An 18,419-nucleotide genomic window follows, 5' to 3' on the forward strand; every position below is an offset into this window, starting at 1 on the left:
AATGTACATTCATTTTAATTGCTTTAATCCAATGATCATAAAAAGTAAATTGGTTACACAGACGAGGGTTTATCTTTAAGCTTAATGTTATAAAATTACTTTCTTACTTGCTAACTTTTTCTAGTTCTTATTATCTAATGACATAATTTTGTTAAGAATTATCTTGTCCTATCTATTAATAGCTGCCCCAAATAAATAATCAATTTAATTCCAAAGTTTCTAAAGGATATTATTGTCATTTCTCTGTTTGTGGAAAAATTTCCCCGGCCTTGTCATTTTACGCGTTATTACCACTTTTCGAAGGAAATAAAATATTATTAAAATTATATTTCGCTTGGCACACACACACACACACACACAGAGACGAAAGCACAGGCTGAAAATTTGGTGGCTGTAAATCAACGTCTCGCCGCCACCAAGAACGAGACGGCACTAAACGAATCGAAAGGGAGAGGGGGGTAGAGTAAAGTACTTTCTCTACTGGCTCGCCTTTTAGATCGAAAACTTTTTCACGTCTGTAGTTTTGCATGTATATAACGCTTTTCCTTCCTCTCATCGTTTTCACCTTGGTTACAGTGCAACGTGAAGAATTTTATTTGAATTTATCAGACCGCGACTCGTGTCTGTTGTGCCTTTTTGGCTCATTTTCCTGGGACTCGAGGCAAATAATTGTAAATATTTGATACACAATAAGGCAATAAAAATAAAATTGAAAATTTTTCGCTTTGTGCGCTACGTTGCCTTTTATTATAATCATCATCAACAGCATCATCAACAGCATCATCATCATCATCATCATCATCAACATCATCCTCCCCATTTCATCTGGGATTGTGTCGTAAAGGAAATTGATACATAAGTCATTTTTATTGGCATATTCTTTTGTGTAATTACATTGCAGGTAATTTAAATTTCCGTTTCGAGTTTTATCCGTGGATGCTTCTGCTGGCTGGATATAATTTATGCCTGAGAAAACCCTATTAAAAATTATACGCAATTTACGTAAATCGCATCGATTTTCAAGTCGACTGGAGATGAAAAAAAAATGTATGGAGAGTTTTTTCCCATGGATGAAAATTCGAACTAAATCGAGATAAAAATTAATAAAATTTTGAAATATTGCCGATTAATTTTTTATTGTTTCCATTTTCCAGGCGCCCGTTATTTCCCCGCTTAGTTTTCCTGGATCCGTTGGAAAAAATGCTCCAGGACATTCACACATATGCAGTAGATAAAAATGATCTTGAAACAGTGCATGCTGAACTGCAGCAGGATTAAGCGATCACTGGTCATGGCTGATACAAGCTGGGGCAGCTCAAAATCAAGGAATACGGGAGCCAATTAAAAACTGTATTTTATTACCACATTTTTTTTTTTTTTGAATATTTATAACGAAATTATTTTGACGTTACAGGAAAAGTGAGTGTCTAAAGGAAGGTTGTATTTTAAATTTTTAATTAAATGCCAAACCAAAATAATATGTTTATCTTCTTAAAAACCAAGAAAAAAAACGGATATAATTATATACCGCCTATTCCCTTAAAATATAATTGCCCAGCGAACAAAAAAGTAAATAACTTAAAAGTTTCACCAGCTCCACCACTTAACCGTTCAATTTGGGGTTCCGAAAATCCGCCAAAATTGGCCCCTATTTCCTTTACCCCCCCCCCCAAAAACATTTTCCTCTGTATTACCAATGTATGTGAATTTTCTCAGAGCTTTTTTGGTGCAAAGTTTTTGCGGCTTTTTCAATATTTTATGAGTCAAGCTTTTGCGTTAACACCTTAAGTACGGAGGGCATTGCGGTTGAAGGGGGATTGAAACGAACCCCTCAAAAAGGAAAGTTATTTGTGCGTTTGTGTGAGTTTGCCAGGATATAACGCGCAAGTTGTAAGTTTTAACTAGCGAACAACTTGCGTTGGACCAAAGGACCCGGATTCAGGAAGCCCCCCTGTTACCTATCCCTTCCAGCCAGTTGCCACCCATGGTAACCACAAAATCGAGCGCAAGGAGGGCTAAGGAAGTCAGGAAGGACGACTGTTGCGCCTGTTGAGCAAGGATGTGTTTTTGTTGTTGCCGTGGTTGCAATGAACCATCGAATATTACACACAAGCAAACCAAGAAGTTCCCACACTCCAAATATTTCCCTCTCACTCACTTCCTTTTGATTTTTCCCAGGCACAGGAAAAAATTCGAACTAAATAAATCGAAATATCAATATACAATTTATTAATTTGCTTAAAAAGGAAAAAATTACAATAAAATTACCCAAAATTGGATATAGAATCCAAAAAGTTCTAAAGGATCCTGAAATCTATGATCACAAATAATTAATTATTTCCTGTGCAGCACCTTGTAGACGTCGACAGCGATTTATTTCCCAGGCAACTTTAGTACGACGCCACTTCTCCCGGAACAATGCCCATTCATACGGCCACGCCTACGCGCCCCCTTACTCATACGTACACAGACACACCCACTTATTTGGAAATAGAGAAATCTGTGTGGGGGGAGGGGTTCATTTTTGGCGCTCCAACTCAATGAGTCGAAATTAAACAATGCAAAAGATTAAGTGCAGATTTGGGACTTTATCTGCTTGTGCCATAAATTGGTATTTAAGGGATACCTCACAAATGTCTATAGAACAAGCATACACACACACACACACAAATCTATGGTTATATCTATGGAATAGCAGCTTATGTGGGTGGCGCCTTGAAGTATGCTGCAAAGTTTGTTTTGCCAACAACAGATCACAGTACCCAAACGCAACCACACACTAAATTGCTTGCTTCCTTTTCGCAGGTGGCAACCCTGGCAGTATTAAACAAGAAAAAAACGCTTAAGTCAAGTGCTGCGACTATAAGATACCCGTTTCTGTTTTATCCAATTTACCTTAATATATTAATTGGCGAAACGCCAGCTTTTGTAGGGAAAAGCATGTTGAATAACGGATTGTGACGTCACAATGGGGCTTACACCCTACGCTTCTTAATAAATCAAGAAATAATGAAGAAAGAAGAAGAAATTGAGACCGCATGCCTAAGCCTAACTAGCTTTGTATAGCTTTTGTCATACAGTTCCTGAGATCTCAGCGTTTATACGGACAGATGGACGGACAAACGGACATGTTTTCATCGACTTGGATATTGATCGCTAAAAAGATAATATATATATAGGGAGCGCTTCCTTCTACCTGTTACATACTATTCAACGTATACAATATACCCCTTTAATCTAACAGTAACGGGTATAAAAAGTGTAGGAGAGAAGAAACCGAAAACCAAATGCAGCACAAGTTTTCCGTTTTGTTGTTTACCAATACCGTTTACCTCTCTCTCTCTCTCTCTCTGTTGGAAAATTCGAGGAGATGAAGGAGCGCCGAAACATGCACAAGATTAATTGCAATCGGTGTTTTGGCATATGTTTTATACTTTGTCTTCGGCTTTTGCCTCCAACTTCTACATTCAACTGTGTTTTGTGTGTTTGGGTTTTCTTTGTAGAAGTTTTTTCCAACCAGGGAAAATAGAAAATTCGGTAGGAAATGGAAGGTTTGGGACTATTTTCTCCGGCCAGGTGAGTGCACTTGGCACTTGAGAAGGTAATTAAGCAACTATTTATGGGGTTTTTCGGCGAAGAGACACCAAACACATGTACATGGAAAGTTTCTCCAGTGAAGAGCCCACAAGAAAGTGGGATGATAATTGCATTTCAAGTTATTCAATACAAGTCAGCATATAAGATTATAGATTTAAAAACAAAAATTATATTTTACATTTTTTCTTGTTATACATTAAAAATTTATAATTCCCCATCTATACTTCGTAACACCCGGGCCAATAAATATAATTATAGCCAGATCTTTTTGGGCAGATTGGCCTCTTAAATGCCTGGGTCCTTTGTACCATTGTTCAGCTGGATTTTCCCAGTGTCTCCACCTCTGCTGGCGTTCCTTATTCAATTTCATTTGCAGGCCAGGGCCATAATTCGATTGCCTCATGTCTTAATGGCATAATCCTGGCAACAATAACACAACATCGTTCGTGGCTTCCTTTTATCCTGTCCACCCATACACAGGCTCCCATATGAACGCGTACGAGTATTTCTCTACCTCCTCCTCTATGTGGCATCAACACCATATCATTTTGATTACTTTATTATTGGTGGGCATGCACACCTTGCCGCCCCATCTCCGGTTATTTATTTTTCTCGTTTCTCCCGATTTTTCCCCACTGATTATGGTACTTCCCCTTTCGACATAGACCTTCTTCTCATCTTCCCTCAGAAATTTCTGGCATTATCCCACTTTACTTATTAGAAGCAATAATACAAAGGGTCCAACCCCGTCGAAAAAAAAATTTCTTGTTGAGTATTGGGGGGTTATTATGGTGGAGTGAAATAAAAAGAAAAAGCAGCAGCAGCAGCAGCCAAGAAAAATAAATCATTTTTTCTGTTTTTGTTGTTGATTTATGCGTTTATTCGATGTCTCTCATTCCAAAATACTCATTCTCCCTTTGTTTATAAATGTATCTCTGGTACTTAATACACTGAAACTATTTTTTAGTATGAACTTTTTAGTTATACAAAAGTTTGTTTTATGTAAGAATTACTAGTAAACTTGGTAACCATGACTTCTCAATCAAAATTATAGAATTTTGCTCATAACTAAGCCAATAATGGTTAAAATGTGACTTAAAATAGTTACTATGACCATAATAAAGACAAAAATAATAACATATTTTTTTCCTGTGTACTGGCTTCATTTTAGCTCCTGTTGATAATGAGCCAAATCATTTTTCGTGAGATAAATTTCGCCTCGACTACGGCGGCATATAAGTAGCTGGAAAACTTATGTTCTGACCTGGCCCCAAACTCCGGTTCCTAAGCTAGTTACTATGCTTTTGTCTGGCAAGTCATTCAGTGGCCTCCCGCCTACCGCCTCCTTTTTGCTAACCCCCTTGCTCACCTTGAGAAGATTTCGTTGGGAAAATAGGTGGAGGAAATGAGAGAGAGGTGGGGTAAGTTGGCGTCGACAAGTTCGAGTTTTGGTGCGCTCCTTGAAAGCGTTATAAATCATTGACATGATTAAGCGACGCGGCACGACACGACATCCTTTTGTTGTAGTTGTAGTGCTGGAATATATATGTATTATATATATATATATATGTGTGTGTGTGTGTCTGTGGAAAATGTAGGAGGGTCTACTGGTAAACGAGAAAGTTTTCCAACAATCCATATAATCCAGCAAAATGATAATTTAATATCGAAAATTGTTTTTATTGAGTTGATTTGTAAGTCGAATTTGGGCGGGGACCAAGAATGGAGTAGGCACATGGAATCCACTAGAGATTTCAGTTCTTGAAGACTTTGACACTAACAGAAAATCATTTAAGCAATTACGTTGAGTTTTGGATTGTATTTAAACAAGTTATAAACTCCATTTGAGGTCACTTTAATCCCTCTTTAATATCTGTAAAGATGACTCCCCTGAGCCGAATCGTATGAAAATTGTGAAAAATCCGTACTTTTCAATGCAGTTGGCTGGAGAATTCGTCGTCGTTGTCGACGTTTTTATTTTATTTTTTTCTCCACTCGTCGTACTTGAAAATGCGATACTCATTCGCCACTTTGGCCCCGGCATCTTACATAATATTCCGTTTGCCTTTGCACTAGTGTCTTCCGACTTTTTTCCTGCGCACCCCAACCAAAAACCCTTTTCCCAGGACGTTTCCCATACCCAATTTTCTACCCATTTTTCCTTGGCGTTTTCACACATCAAACATATTTATGTGTACTTTAAGAAACTTTGCTAATATGTTAAAACTGTTCATTGACACCGAAAAATGAGCAAAAAGCGTGCAGGCATAAAAAAGGCCAAAGAAGGGGTTCAAGTGCTTTTCCGCTCTCCGCCATTTTCAGACCCCTCTCTGTTTGAGTTTCGTTTGCATGGAGGAGATTTTACTCATATGTGTTTGCAGTGTTGGAAAACACAAACACAAACTGTGAGCTTATTAAACGGCAGACGCCCACGGTTTTTTTTTTTTTTTGATGCTGCGGGGTAAAAACGAGGAGATGAGAGTTCTAGTCAAATAGCAGAAATAGAAACAACCGAAACAAACTTTGTTTGCCGCTTCTGCAATATTAACTGTTAATTATGGCAGTCATTTTCACCCATAAGCCATCATCCGGTACACCCCCAACGCACCCAGCACCCAGCACCCAGCCCAGCCAACCCATATTCCATTTCTATTTTATCCGGCCGTACCCCCTTTTTTCGTCTGTCAATATTTGTTGAAACACTTTCTGATAGGCGAAAATGGTTTTTGAATATGCCCGAAAAAGTTGTGCAATTGCAGAATTTCACAATTGCAATTGCTGCCACGCTCACTATTTTATTAGAAAAGTTTCCATCAACGATCTCTGGACAAGCGCTCCCCCAAAATGTTTGACTTTATGCGCTATTTTTTTAATATTTATTATGGCTGATTGCGATTCCTAGAAAAAGTCAGTGAGAGCGCCGCCATACAACAGGGTCCCCCTTTTGTGTTTGCATTGTGGCGGGCAAAAATGGTCGAAGAAGAATGAAAAAAAAAAAGAAAAAATTATATAAAAGTTTAGACAGAGGGCTGACTGCATTCACGCATTATAATTTAAGTGAAACCTAAATATTGATGTAATAAATTAATTTCTGTTAAATGGAAAGATGGAAGACAAAGTCTAGGCGAGGGAAAAAAAACCCCAGAGTTTTGATTGCAAAATAGAAGAAGGAGAGGAGAAGTTAACGTTTGAAATTTAAGAATTTTTAACATGATGGTTTTGGAGTAATTCAGATTTTCTTAATCGAAATTGATTTTGTTTTTAGAATGTAAGAAATAGAACTATTTTGGTAAGTTTTTTACCAGTTAAGTAAGAGTCCATCTTTTACTTTTCTGTCCACTGGGAATACAATTTTCATTTTCATTCGACAAAATAACAAATGACGAAGATGATATTTTTCTATCCTGTGGTGCACCGAAATTTGCCAACCCATTGTCTTTAAATGTAAAATTCAATTTGTAATTCGCCGAAGGGAAGTGGGAGCTAGCTACACTGTAGACGAAAGTTTGATGCCATTGAATTTGGATTATGCAACCCCCATTGTAATGTCGCAAATCTTAGGCTGTCTTTCTCGAGTGGTGACCCCGATCTCCTGCCTTGAGTTTATGTTAATCTGAAATTCAAATTGATTCTGTCGCTGTCCGCTTTTCAATTTTTGTTTGTTTTTCTTTGGCTTCCTGGTGTGCTGTTTTATTTGCTACTTTTAGTCTTCTCCTGAATTGAATTAATTGGTGTGAAATTCAATCATCCTCTTTTTAGTGATTTTCTGCATATTTTATCCTCCTATATAGTCAAGCAGTATCCTTTGGCCTTAGCATAGTTTATAAACTATTTATGGACTGTACAACAACAACAGCAAGGAAAAAGGTCAACTCAACTATGCAACCTCTTTTTCTGGGCACATAACTTCGATGATGTCTTCGACATTCAGTTCTCCGAGACAACAAAGAGAGCAAACAAAAAAAAAAACAAAGAAGAGGGAAAAGCATCTTCGTTGGCCTGTCTAAAGTTTGCAATTCTTGTGGGAACACTTGATCATAAGTTGCACATTTTTCACTGATTTATTCTGGCCTGCTCTTGTGCTCTTTTTGTTTTCTTTCCAACGTAGCATCATCATCTTTTGCATACTCTCAGGTAGCTGGCAAAAATTTATAGAGTCCGCCGGAAGCGGAAACCTTGTTTCAGCTCCTTGTGATTCCTTGTCCTTCCTGGGTTGCATTTCAACCCTCAACCCTCTCTTTGCCCATCTCAGCTCTGTTTTTTTTTTGTTTTTATTGTTGATGTCCTGGCACTTGACTTTGGCCAACAAGCTCTTTTGGGCCATGAGCGATATGCGATGTTAAGCGTGGAGCCAAAGTTGCCAACTTTCGCCAGGTAGTAGATAAAGCCGAGGAATGTCTGGCACGGCATAGCATGGGGTTAGCTCGTATGCCATCCTTTGCGGCCTCAGAGGGTTAATCCATCGATTGGATGGCGGATGAGGGGGTGCAAATGAAATGCCGGGTTAAGGAAGCGTCCGGTGACAGAGAAGGTTACCAAGAAAAAAAAAACCAGAAAGGAGTATCTGGGCAAAAGTGCATGTTTGTGGATTGCATGAAGCGTATTAGATTGCGGGTTAGGCAGGTGAAATGTTGTTACTGAATTAGCACTGTTGGCTAAAGTGATTTAAGGAAAATGTTGAGAAAAGTAGATTTAAGGTGACGGAAAACAGTTTCCCTAAAGCTAATAATGGAACTTCTTTATTAATAACTTAGAAATGACACCATTTTAAGACGAAAGGTTACCCTAATTTAATGAACTCTTAAGTATATATAATAATAATGTAACATTCATAATTTCAATAGTTAACCTTTCAGATCTCTCAGATTATATGGCTCATAAAATCCACCTAAAATAAAGTTGAAAACTTATATGTAGCAGACAGTTTGTCAACTTATTATGAAACCTTCCGGTAAATCTTGGGCAAATCAATTCCCTTTAGTGGCATTTTCCACATACTTTTAAGTATGCACTTGCAGCACTGGCTTAATCCACTACTGCCTTCACCCACTCTATACCCAAGAACATAACCACTTAGAGCACGGACCGAACAACCCACACGACACACCGCTGATATGCCACAAATTTGTCGTTGTCTTTTGTTGTTATTTTGCTGCTAAGACAAACACACCTTCGGGTGTTTTTTCGAAGGGGGCACAGATGATTTTAGGTGTTTTTTTGGGGGGATGGGCTGAAGCGATACAAAGTTGAGACGAGCGGTAGATAAAAGTTAGTTTTTTGTTGACTTCAAATGCACAGCTACTCTCTCTCTCTCTTTCTCTGTCTATCTAACCCTCTTAACCCCTCTCTGAACATCTTTTGTGGGTCTGTCATGTGTCTTCCACATACAAACACACATCCGCACACATACTCGAATCGTGTGAATTATTAAAATCTAATAAACCACAAGATTTTATGTTACACGGAACTCGTTCATCGTCGTCGTCGTCGTCTTTGCAGCCAAAGTTTCGTGTGGTTTTCTTTGGTTACGCTATTGAACCTTAAATTAAGTTTGAACATAACTTCCGACTCAGCCACACACGCACACACACACATCCTCACACCCACAGGATACCTTTTCTTGGGCTTGTTTACATAGGTAAGTTTAATTTTCCTGTAGCACACTTTTCGGCGCCCGGCATACAACATGTGCGTCCCAGCGATGCCGCATTTTGACCATCATAAATAGCGAATTTCAAATATTACTCTAACAGAAAGTAGCTAAAAAGATGATACGATTTGAAGGCAATTTGAATATTTGAAATATTGAAAGGATTTGTCAAAGGATGGGCAAAAGATTCTTTTATTCTTTCTATTAAAGGAGAATTCTTTTTTTCTATAACAATTCCCATATAAAATTGGAATTGAAAATATTATTATTAAAATCTAAAGAACTTGAACTCAATATATAATAAGTTGCCAAATCTAGCATCACTGGTGCGTCCCTACGTATGTGTGTGTTTGCTCATAAATTTCCTTAATGTCTAAGTGTGAAAATCTTTGCCGTTCGATGGTGCTTTTCACACCTTCCGGACCTTAGCCTTAGCCCCCAATGGCCCAGTGAAATCAAGCAGCAATGTGTAAACTTTCAATAGGTTCGTTAAAATTTTATGATTTTCCTGGTTGGTGGGGAAAACGTGTTGAAAATTGTTGAGCCACTTCCGACGCCCCAAGTTGTTGCTTTCCACTTTGCTGTCGATGAGATTTTTAAGGTTTTCTTTTTTTTTGTTGTTTTCAGCTTTTGTTTTTTTGCGGCTAACTTTCTTTATTTTGCCAAACTTTCCTGCACTTTTATTGGTATTTATAGAATATTTATAAGTTTTGGAAACCGAGCGGAAAGTTTAAGAAGTTTTTTTTTTTTTTTGGGGGAACTGCTTTGGATTAAGTCCTCTTGATTGGATCCCATGTTGCTGGTCATTTTTTAAGTGCTTTTTGATTGCATTTTTAATTTTAGTATTTTTCATTTTATATAATTGCAGATAAAGAGGAGTTTAAGCACTAAATAAAGTAGTAATATTAAGTAACATAATCTTCCCATTCCATTTAAATATTTTTCAAAGTTCTTTTGAAAGTTTTGAAACTGCAACTTGGTGGCTGGGCTTTGACAGCTGCATGTACATATGTATGACCTCTGGGGCTTTTTTTTTTTTTTTTTATTTTTGGTTAGGGAACAGCTGATTTGCCAGGACTTCTGCAGATTCTCCAGCTTGTCTGGCAAAGAATAAAAGTAGTTGAGAACAAGAACTTGTACTGCTTGCAGGTTACAGGTAAAAAGTAACATCAGAAGCTGAAGAAGCAGCTGTCAAAATGACAGTTGAGAAAACAAGAGAGGGCTCCTATGGAGTAGGTGCTGCTGCTATATAAGTTTTGCCCAGAAAACTCAGGTGAGACTTTTGCTGCGCCTGTTGCCTGAATGGAACATATTTCTGGACTTCTGGATGGCTGTTAGTAGCCAAGGGGGTGAGAAGAAAACACAAGGCAGCCAGCCGTCAGCTGGTCTCAACTTTTGACTAAACTAATTATATGCGAAAAGAAATCAAAGCCCGTGTGCACTTGAGCACTTCTGCCCGTACACGCCCACAAGAGGACTCGAATGACTTTGTACTCTTGCCACCCCCCCGTCCCCTTTCTTTCTACTTTTTTGTTTTCTTCACAACCGAATAGCCCATTCCTTAACCCCTGTACGACACCCAGTTCCGTTTGATGTACGCGACTCACAAAAGGCGATCGGCAGTCAGAGAGTACAACAATCAAAATACAAACTTCTCTCTCCCACTTGACTTTTCCACAACAACAATTATCAGAAAAAAGCAAAAAAAAACTGAAGTGTTTTTTTTTGCACGCATTTTCAATAAATTTTCAAGTGTTTCATTGTGGTTGTTTCTGATTTGGTTCGGTTTTTCTGGTATTTTTTGGGTGCTATTTGTGAGGTCTTAAAATTATGGATTTAAGCAGGGGAACTCTTAAGAAGTGTTTGGGTTTGATTTATACTTTGATATTTGAAAGATTTCTTTTTTTAATTTCCTTTGATAGTTGCTGTAATTAACTGATAAACTGATATAAAAACAACAAATAAAACTTGTGTATGGTTTTAAATGCTAAATAAGTGATGATGTGTTAAAATGTTATCTTATAAAATCTTGCTAGTATTTGGATTTCATTTTTCAAAAAACACCCCTTTTCCTTATTCCTCTTTAAAATAATAACCTGTTGCTCCCACCCACTGATTTTTGACCTGAGGCCTTTTCAAAGCCCACCCCAACCCTCCTCTGACCAAGGAAAATCTGCTTTCTTCCCAACCCCTCAGCTGCTCGCGGCTTTTCTCGAGTTGAACACCAAATCAACCATGCAAATTTCTTAAGCTCACCACAAGACGGCGACGCCCCCACTTGGAAAAGCGAAGAAAACACCAATGCCACCCACTAGTCAAAAAAGTCCGCGAGGCACAAAAACAGGAAAAGCAGGGAAGAAAGCAGGAGAAGTGGGAAAAAGCTGAGCCAGCGAGGCGGCAAATGCGTCAACTTAATTAGCAGCGTCACGTTTTGTGGTGAAAATAGGGAGGTAGTTGGGAGGTTGTAGATTGGGCAAGCCATATTGTTTAATATTGTATTTTTTTTTTTTTTTTTGGGTGATGCTCCCCATTTCCCAAAAAAGAACACCCAAAGCTACCCACCTCCTCGATTCGGTTTCGTGCTAATTGTTGCGCCTCGCACAAAATTAATGAACTCAAGTTGTTTGCCGTTGTTTTTCGGGAGGTTTTCCCTTTTTTTTTTTTTTCTTTTGGCTTGTTATTTTCGGTGAAAATTCCTTAACGGAAATTGATACGTTTAATGTGGCCAGGGTGGTGGAAAATGCTTCGTTGCTGGCACTTGAATGACATAATCTAATTGAAAAGCCATTTAAGCGTGCTGCATGATAATTTTCCTTTTTTTCCCCCGCTTTTTCCTGGGCAAATGAAAAAACTTAACGTGATTTGAATTGATAATTTGAAACAATTATCAGAAAGTTGAATATTGAAGGCGGCCAGTTTGGCACGTTTAGTTAAATGAAGTTTAATGTGACGATGGGTAAGGATAAGGACATAAGATATATGTTTATGAAATCAGTTTAAGCCAAAAGAAAGTGTTAAGTTACTATCTACGTTAATCTTTTCGTTGCACCCACCTTATCTTCAACTGCATTGTTCATCAGTTAAATCTACACCATCCACAATTTGGGCGTTTTGTTTTGTCTTTGGTTTAATTGAAAAATGTTGTCCCTGCTGCTTGTCAACATTTTGATTTCCAATATGTCGTCCTTGCTATGTATTTTGTTTATCCCCCTTTTTGGTTGCCCTTTTAATAAATGGCCGGCCAGTATGTGTGTGTGTGTGTGTTTGTGCTGAGTGCGAATATTTTTGGCTAAAAATTTCACACGTCGCCCGCGACATATGTTGCCGCCTCCTTTTTTGGTCACTGCCGCCCCTTTGGTTTTAACCACTTCCGCACAGCCATCAAATGCAGAGGTTGTCCTCTGCAAAATTCTCTTCTCACTCTCTCTTTTTGACCGACTACTCCCCCTTACCGTTAAAACTTTCATAGGCCGCATTTACCGTTAGCATATCAATAATACACACTCGAATTTGGATTCGGATTCGGATCCAGACGGGGTACACATAAAATATGGCAACGGGCGTCCGTCAACCTGCACGTGAATGAGAACGTGACACCAGTGACGCCTGCCAGTGAGTCAGTGTTGCCTTCCTGTCACGCCTTCTTTTTATAAATACTGAGAAAAAAATCCATAGCCAAGCTTAGTGGTTAAATCATAACTCAAGAGTGGATAAGGAGGAAGTTGGCTAAACTTAAGATATGAATTTAATATTTGGGAAAGGGAAATGGATATAGAATTTTGATATCTTTTCTTTCCCCTCATGACATTTTCTCGCAGTGTACTTTTGGCCATCTGGCCGCTGTTACTGTTCTATTTCGTTTGTAGCGAGCCGCGAGCCGTTTGATTTCACATTTCATGCAAATTTTTGGTGGGCAGACGACAGGCGATGTACAGGAGAGGCGGGGTGTGGAGTCGCAGAACCGACTAGCAAGGACGCAGGACGCAGGTCGCTGTCGCATCATCGGAAATGAATCATTTGCTTCGTTTGTTGGCATCCGCTTGGCGCTTATTTCCGTTGCATCTTCCCCAAACTCAACGTTTTCCCAATTTTCCACAATTTTCCCTCCACGAATTTTTTGGGCCTAAAACCTGGTCTCCGGTTTTGCCGGGGTTTTTCGGTGGACATGTGTGCACGGCACGCTTCCGTGACAAAACACGAACCGAAATCCAGGATCAGGTAGAGGTTGGTTGTGTTTGGTTTTTTTCTTTTTCATTTTTGTTTGGGTTGGTGAAAATATCTTTGGAAGAGTTTTCACGGGTTTCTTTTTTGTACTTATTTTTTTGTCAGCCAACACCTGTCTATGAATGTGGGTAATATATATCCCGAATGGGCTATCGGTTGGATAGTGTCAATCTGGAAAAGGAGCCCGCATGTGTTGCAACAACTGACGATGGAAACCCATTACACTAACCCCCCCATAATCACGAAAAGTTAACCCCCTTATTTCGACCCTTTGGGGACTCTTTTATGTGTCTGTCCCGTCCATCCATCCATCCATTTGTGTCCGCACTCATTTGAGTCCCGCATAAATCAATTGCACTTGTCATCAACTCAATTAATTTTTGGCAAACAAAGTGCAGTAAATCAATTGCTTTGTCAGCTGGGCCAACGGGTCATGGCATGGCCATCAGAGCTGCCCTTTAACCCCACTCGTTCATGGTTTAACCCATTAAATGTAGATGGAATAAAAATGAAGGGAACATTTTAAGGGAAAACGATGGTAGATGGCGAGGATTTTAAATTGAAATTTTTAGAATTTTTGATTCTTAAAATCATAATTATCTTTTCTTTTATGAATTCACAAAAATATTTGGAAATATTCGTGAAATAAATTAGTTTAAAAAATATTTGAAAAAGTTAATAATGATAGTGACCATTTTTTCGATTTATATTTTAAGATTTAAAATGAAATGATTTTGAAAACTGTTATTTTCAAGCCTTGGCAATCGATGGGTTAACCCCCTTTTGCTGGACACACTTTTTTCGCCCATTGCTGTGTTTGCTTTTGTAGGTTTTGCTTTCTTTCTGCGTTTGTCATTGGCATTTTTTCGCCATTCTGGCGCTGCTCTTTTCTCCCCACATCGCGAATATCGCAAGGATATTTTTTTTCGGGTTGGGGATGATGTCCATTTTATGAGCCTTCCCCATGCATGTGTTGACACTGTATCAAATGGGGTTAAAAAGTGATTAAAGTAGGTTTGGCAAATGTCAACAATGTTTATACCATCGGCAGGGCAGGGTCCTCGGACCTTGGTCCTTGCGTTTTTTTTGTCGTTCTGTCGAGGGCTTAGGCGTGTAACTGTCGTCGGAGTGCTCTTGACGTTTCGGTATGTAGTCCAGTCCCCCATTTCCTCGCTTTTTTGTTTCTGTTTTTGTAGCACCCTTCCCTGGGACAAAACTCGTTTGGCTACCAATTCGATTTGCAATTTTTTACACAATATCCTCGATCCATCACCCCTACCACTAACCACCATGAAAATGCACATAGATATGCGACATTGTCCTTTGGGGAATTTCCAGGGAGTGTCAGCGTTAAATTATGCCATTTTTTTGTTCTCCTTTCGGTAAATTGAATTTATGCATTTGTTTCCGAAGTTTTGGGTGCAGTGGTACAGGTACAGTATAACCCCATATCGAGTGTTAATTTAATGTGCCTACCAAATTGGTATTTCTTCTTTGTTAATAAAGAAAATCGACTTTGTTTTGTAATGGCAAATCTGAATGTTAGAAATTATGATAAGCTTAACCTTCTCACTTGGAATAATTTATAATTCTCAATTGATATCCAATCTCTTTGCTGGTCTTGTGTAAATCTCAGTGCCTAGTGCCAAAGAATATCGTCCAACGATGCCATCATCTGAAAGTATTTACTTAGCCCAAAGCCCAGCAGCTCCCCCAGCTCCTAGCACTTTCGTCTCAAAGCCTTTCGGTCATATGTCATGCTTGGGCAGGCGATTTATTCTCAACGAAATACTCTTAAAAATGTTGCGTACATAAGATGCAAAATGCAATGCAAAATGCAGGGCAAAAAGAAAGAGAGGAGATGGTGAAGGGATGTTGAGTGCACCCAGAAAGCCAAACAGACAGACAGCCAAGAGCAGGGCAAACAACTTGGATTTTTGGGATAGCCCTGGCTAGTTGCATATATAAATTACACACCCACATATATAAATTACCTTTTGATAAATCTCAGTCGTCGTCGTTTTTCGGAGGACCGACAAAACAAAACTGGAAATAAACCCCCCTCTTACTATCCCACTCTACCAGATAAACCATATACATATATATAGAAAAACAAACTCAAGGGGGGGCTAAAAGTGGCGTTCAAGTTGACTTTTGCACAGTTGAGAAATCTTTTCGAACGTAAATCAATCCGTGCAGCTACATCATCGTCCGACTGACGACGCTTTTCCGGCTCTGTTCAGGTCCGCTCTTAACCCCGAAACTCTCAACCTCGGTTTAGGCTTATAACCCACCACCCACACACCCACCACCCCAAAAACGGAGTGCTCCAATTGCTTTTCTTGATTGTTTTGTGGGCTGCTACTGTATAGCTGCTACTACTACTACTAGCTGGACCAGTGCCACATATCGAAATGCAAATTCAACTTGCAGTTAGAATATCTTACAGTGATAGAAGGGGGCAGGCAGTTGGGGTTAAGGCGGAGCCTGCTGATGCTCATGTGTATGTATGTGTATGTGCGTGGGTTAAGGGTCAACAAAACAAAACTCCGCAAAACGATAACGACACTCATCATCAACCAAAGTCGGATTTTGGATGCCGGTTCTGTGACTGCTCCAACGCCACCTTTACCCCTATGCCTTTTTGGTGTTGTTGTTATTGTTTTTGTAACTGTCGTCCCTACGGTCCCACACTTGACCCGTCTTTTCACATGCATTTCAGCAACGCAACAGTAAACGCAATTTTTGGCCATAGCCACAATTCGTTTACTTTCAACTGCTGGCTGCAATGGATGCCCATAGTCGTCGTAGTCGTAGTCGTAGTCCTTCTCTTTTGGGTTTTCTGCCACACACAAACATCACACTTTCCCAAAAATGCTGGGGTACTACTACTTTTCCTCCTGGTGTTCCTACTCGACAACACCCAAATCCCTAACCCCCCTTTTTCTGTGACTTTCCTAGGGACAATTGCTCCTCCTCAGACGTTGTTGGGCCGTTTTCCGTTTTCGTTTACGCATCGTTTGAAATTTCTATGAATTGTAGATGCAATCGTCCAGGCCATGGGTCCTGCCTAAGACTCATGTGTTACATGTGTGCCTGTCTCCTTGCCACCCCTTTCGCCCAGGAAAAGTCCATCCTCCCGCCAACTGGGGGTTATGGTTCACGAACCCAACCGACCCCAAAAGTCAGTGGAGTGCATTCACTTGCAGTGCATTTGGTAAGCTCACGACGAAGGCAAAGTTGACGATTCTCCTCCAGTTCTGTTTTTGTGGCCAGGCTTCCAGGGTCCACCAGGCAATGCAAATTGAAAACACCACCCTGTGCCCCCTTGTTTTTTTTTCGGGTGGATACGTGGAAAATCCTACACCCATCTCCCTTACCTATGTGCCCACACATTTCCCACCCATCTGAAGAAGATGAAAGCTGTAGAAAGAAATGTACAGTTGGCCCCGTTGGTTGGCAAAAGGATTAGAGTGAGAGGAAATGGAAACTGGTACCGGTAGCGGGGCCAATCTTTCATGACGAAACAAATATCCTCATAATTCAACAGGAAAATTGCCCGCAGTTGGCAGACCCTGAAGGATACACTGCAAAAAAAACTTAAACAATCGAAATTTCGATCGTGTTGAATTTGTATACTTTCTTAAGAACTGAAATTTAACTTAATAATTACATTTTAATATAGCTATTATTTTAGATTTATGGGTTTAAGATAAACTTAGGGATCTTATTTAAGTTTTTTACATTTTTAGATTAAGACTAAAAAGTATAAACTGTTAATTTACATATCTACATTCTGTTAACGGATTTCAATAATAATATTCATTAAACTCTTAATATATTGTATAAATCTTATTTTTTTAACATCTTATAGCTATAAAACTATTTCTATTTACGCAAATAATACCTTAAAATCTATGTTTTACATAATATTTTTAATATATATTTTCTCTTAGTGCCTTTACAGGGGTCCTAGGAGTTTTAGGGGCCTGAAACTGAGCCCGGGCCTACGAGGTTTTTCTGCGGCATCGTTTGTTACGCCTCCGGTTTTGTGGGCAAGGGGATCTCTGAAGGGTATGTGGCATAGCTTGTTTCGGTGGTCAGAGATGGGGGAGGTGGGATTTTGGGGAGGTTAGAAAAGGAGGTGGACCCAGAGATCCTTTGTTGGTTTCTGGTGATTTGCTTTGTCAGTGACAAAAATAATAACAGCCAGCCGCAGGCGAAGCCAAAGAGCTCCTTTTTTGCCCAGGCCACGTCACCGGTTCTATGGTCCTGTTTTCTGCTCCTGATTTGGATTCGGATGAGGATTCAGATTCTGTTTCTGCTTCTGTTTCTGTTTCTGTTTCTGGCCATGACTATGGCTATGGCTATGGCTACCCATATGTCAAGTGCTTTGGCCAGCATGTGTGTGACCATTTTTAATTACCACAATTTGAATTTCTTGAATAACTATTTGGATAAGAATCACTGACAGAAACAGAAAACAGAAGCGTAGGAGGCCTAATGGATGGGGCACACATCACAATCACACCACACACCATACACACACACACACACACACATAAAATCCTGTTGCGTTTTAATACCTTGGTAGAAAACAAATGTTTTGAAAGTTGCCTTCTGTCTGGCCAAAGTCGCGTCTCATAAATAATCAAGCAATTATTTTGCTGTCAATTTCAACACGGCCGCCGAAAACGCAATGCCAACGCCTAAAACGAACGGCAGCCAAAGGACGAAAGAGCTCTCACTCTCTCTCTCTCTCTCTATGTTCACAGGACTACTTTCGAAAAATATAAAAAGGAGTGAGCTGGGCACATGCAACCCGCTGAGTCCTTCGGACACGCTACACGGCCTCAAGGAGCAATAAATTCTTTCTAGTTGCCCCGGCCAAGAAATCCGAACACTAACAAATCAAATTAAGAGCTAAGTTAAAACAAAAATAAATTAT

At 39.4% G+C, this 18,419-nt stretch overlaps 1 protein-coding gene across 1 annotated transcript; it reads right to left on the reverse strand.

Annotated features, from left to right (window-relative positions):
• Positions 1 to 1,109: 1,109 nt before the first annotated feature.
• On the reverse strand, positions 1,110 to 1,374 carry LOC108104982. Its single transcript, XM_017211354.1, has one exon. The coding sequence runs from the start codon at positions 1,291 to 1,293 to the stop codon at positions 1,174 to 1,176; it is 120 nt and encodes a 39-aa protein (XP_017066843.1). The 5' UTR covers positions 1,294 to 1,374; the 3' UTR covers positions 1,110 to 1,173.
• Between the last annotated feature and the right edge of the window lie 17,045 nt (positions 1,375 to 18,419).

Source organism: Drosophila eugracilis, unplaced genomic scaffold (genome assembly GCF_018153835.1).
Source record: "Drosophila eugracilis isolate 14026-0451.02 unplaced genomic scaffold, ASM1815383v1 contig_2147, whole genome shotgun sequence".
Taxonomy (NCBI): Eukaryota; Metazoa; Arthropoda; class Insecta; order Diptera; family Drosophilidae; genus Drosophila; species Drosophila eugracilis.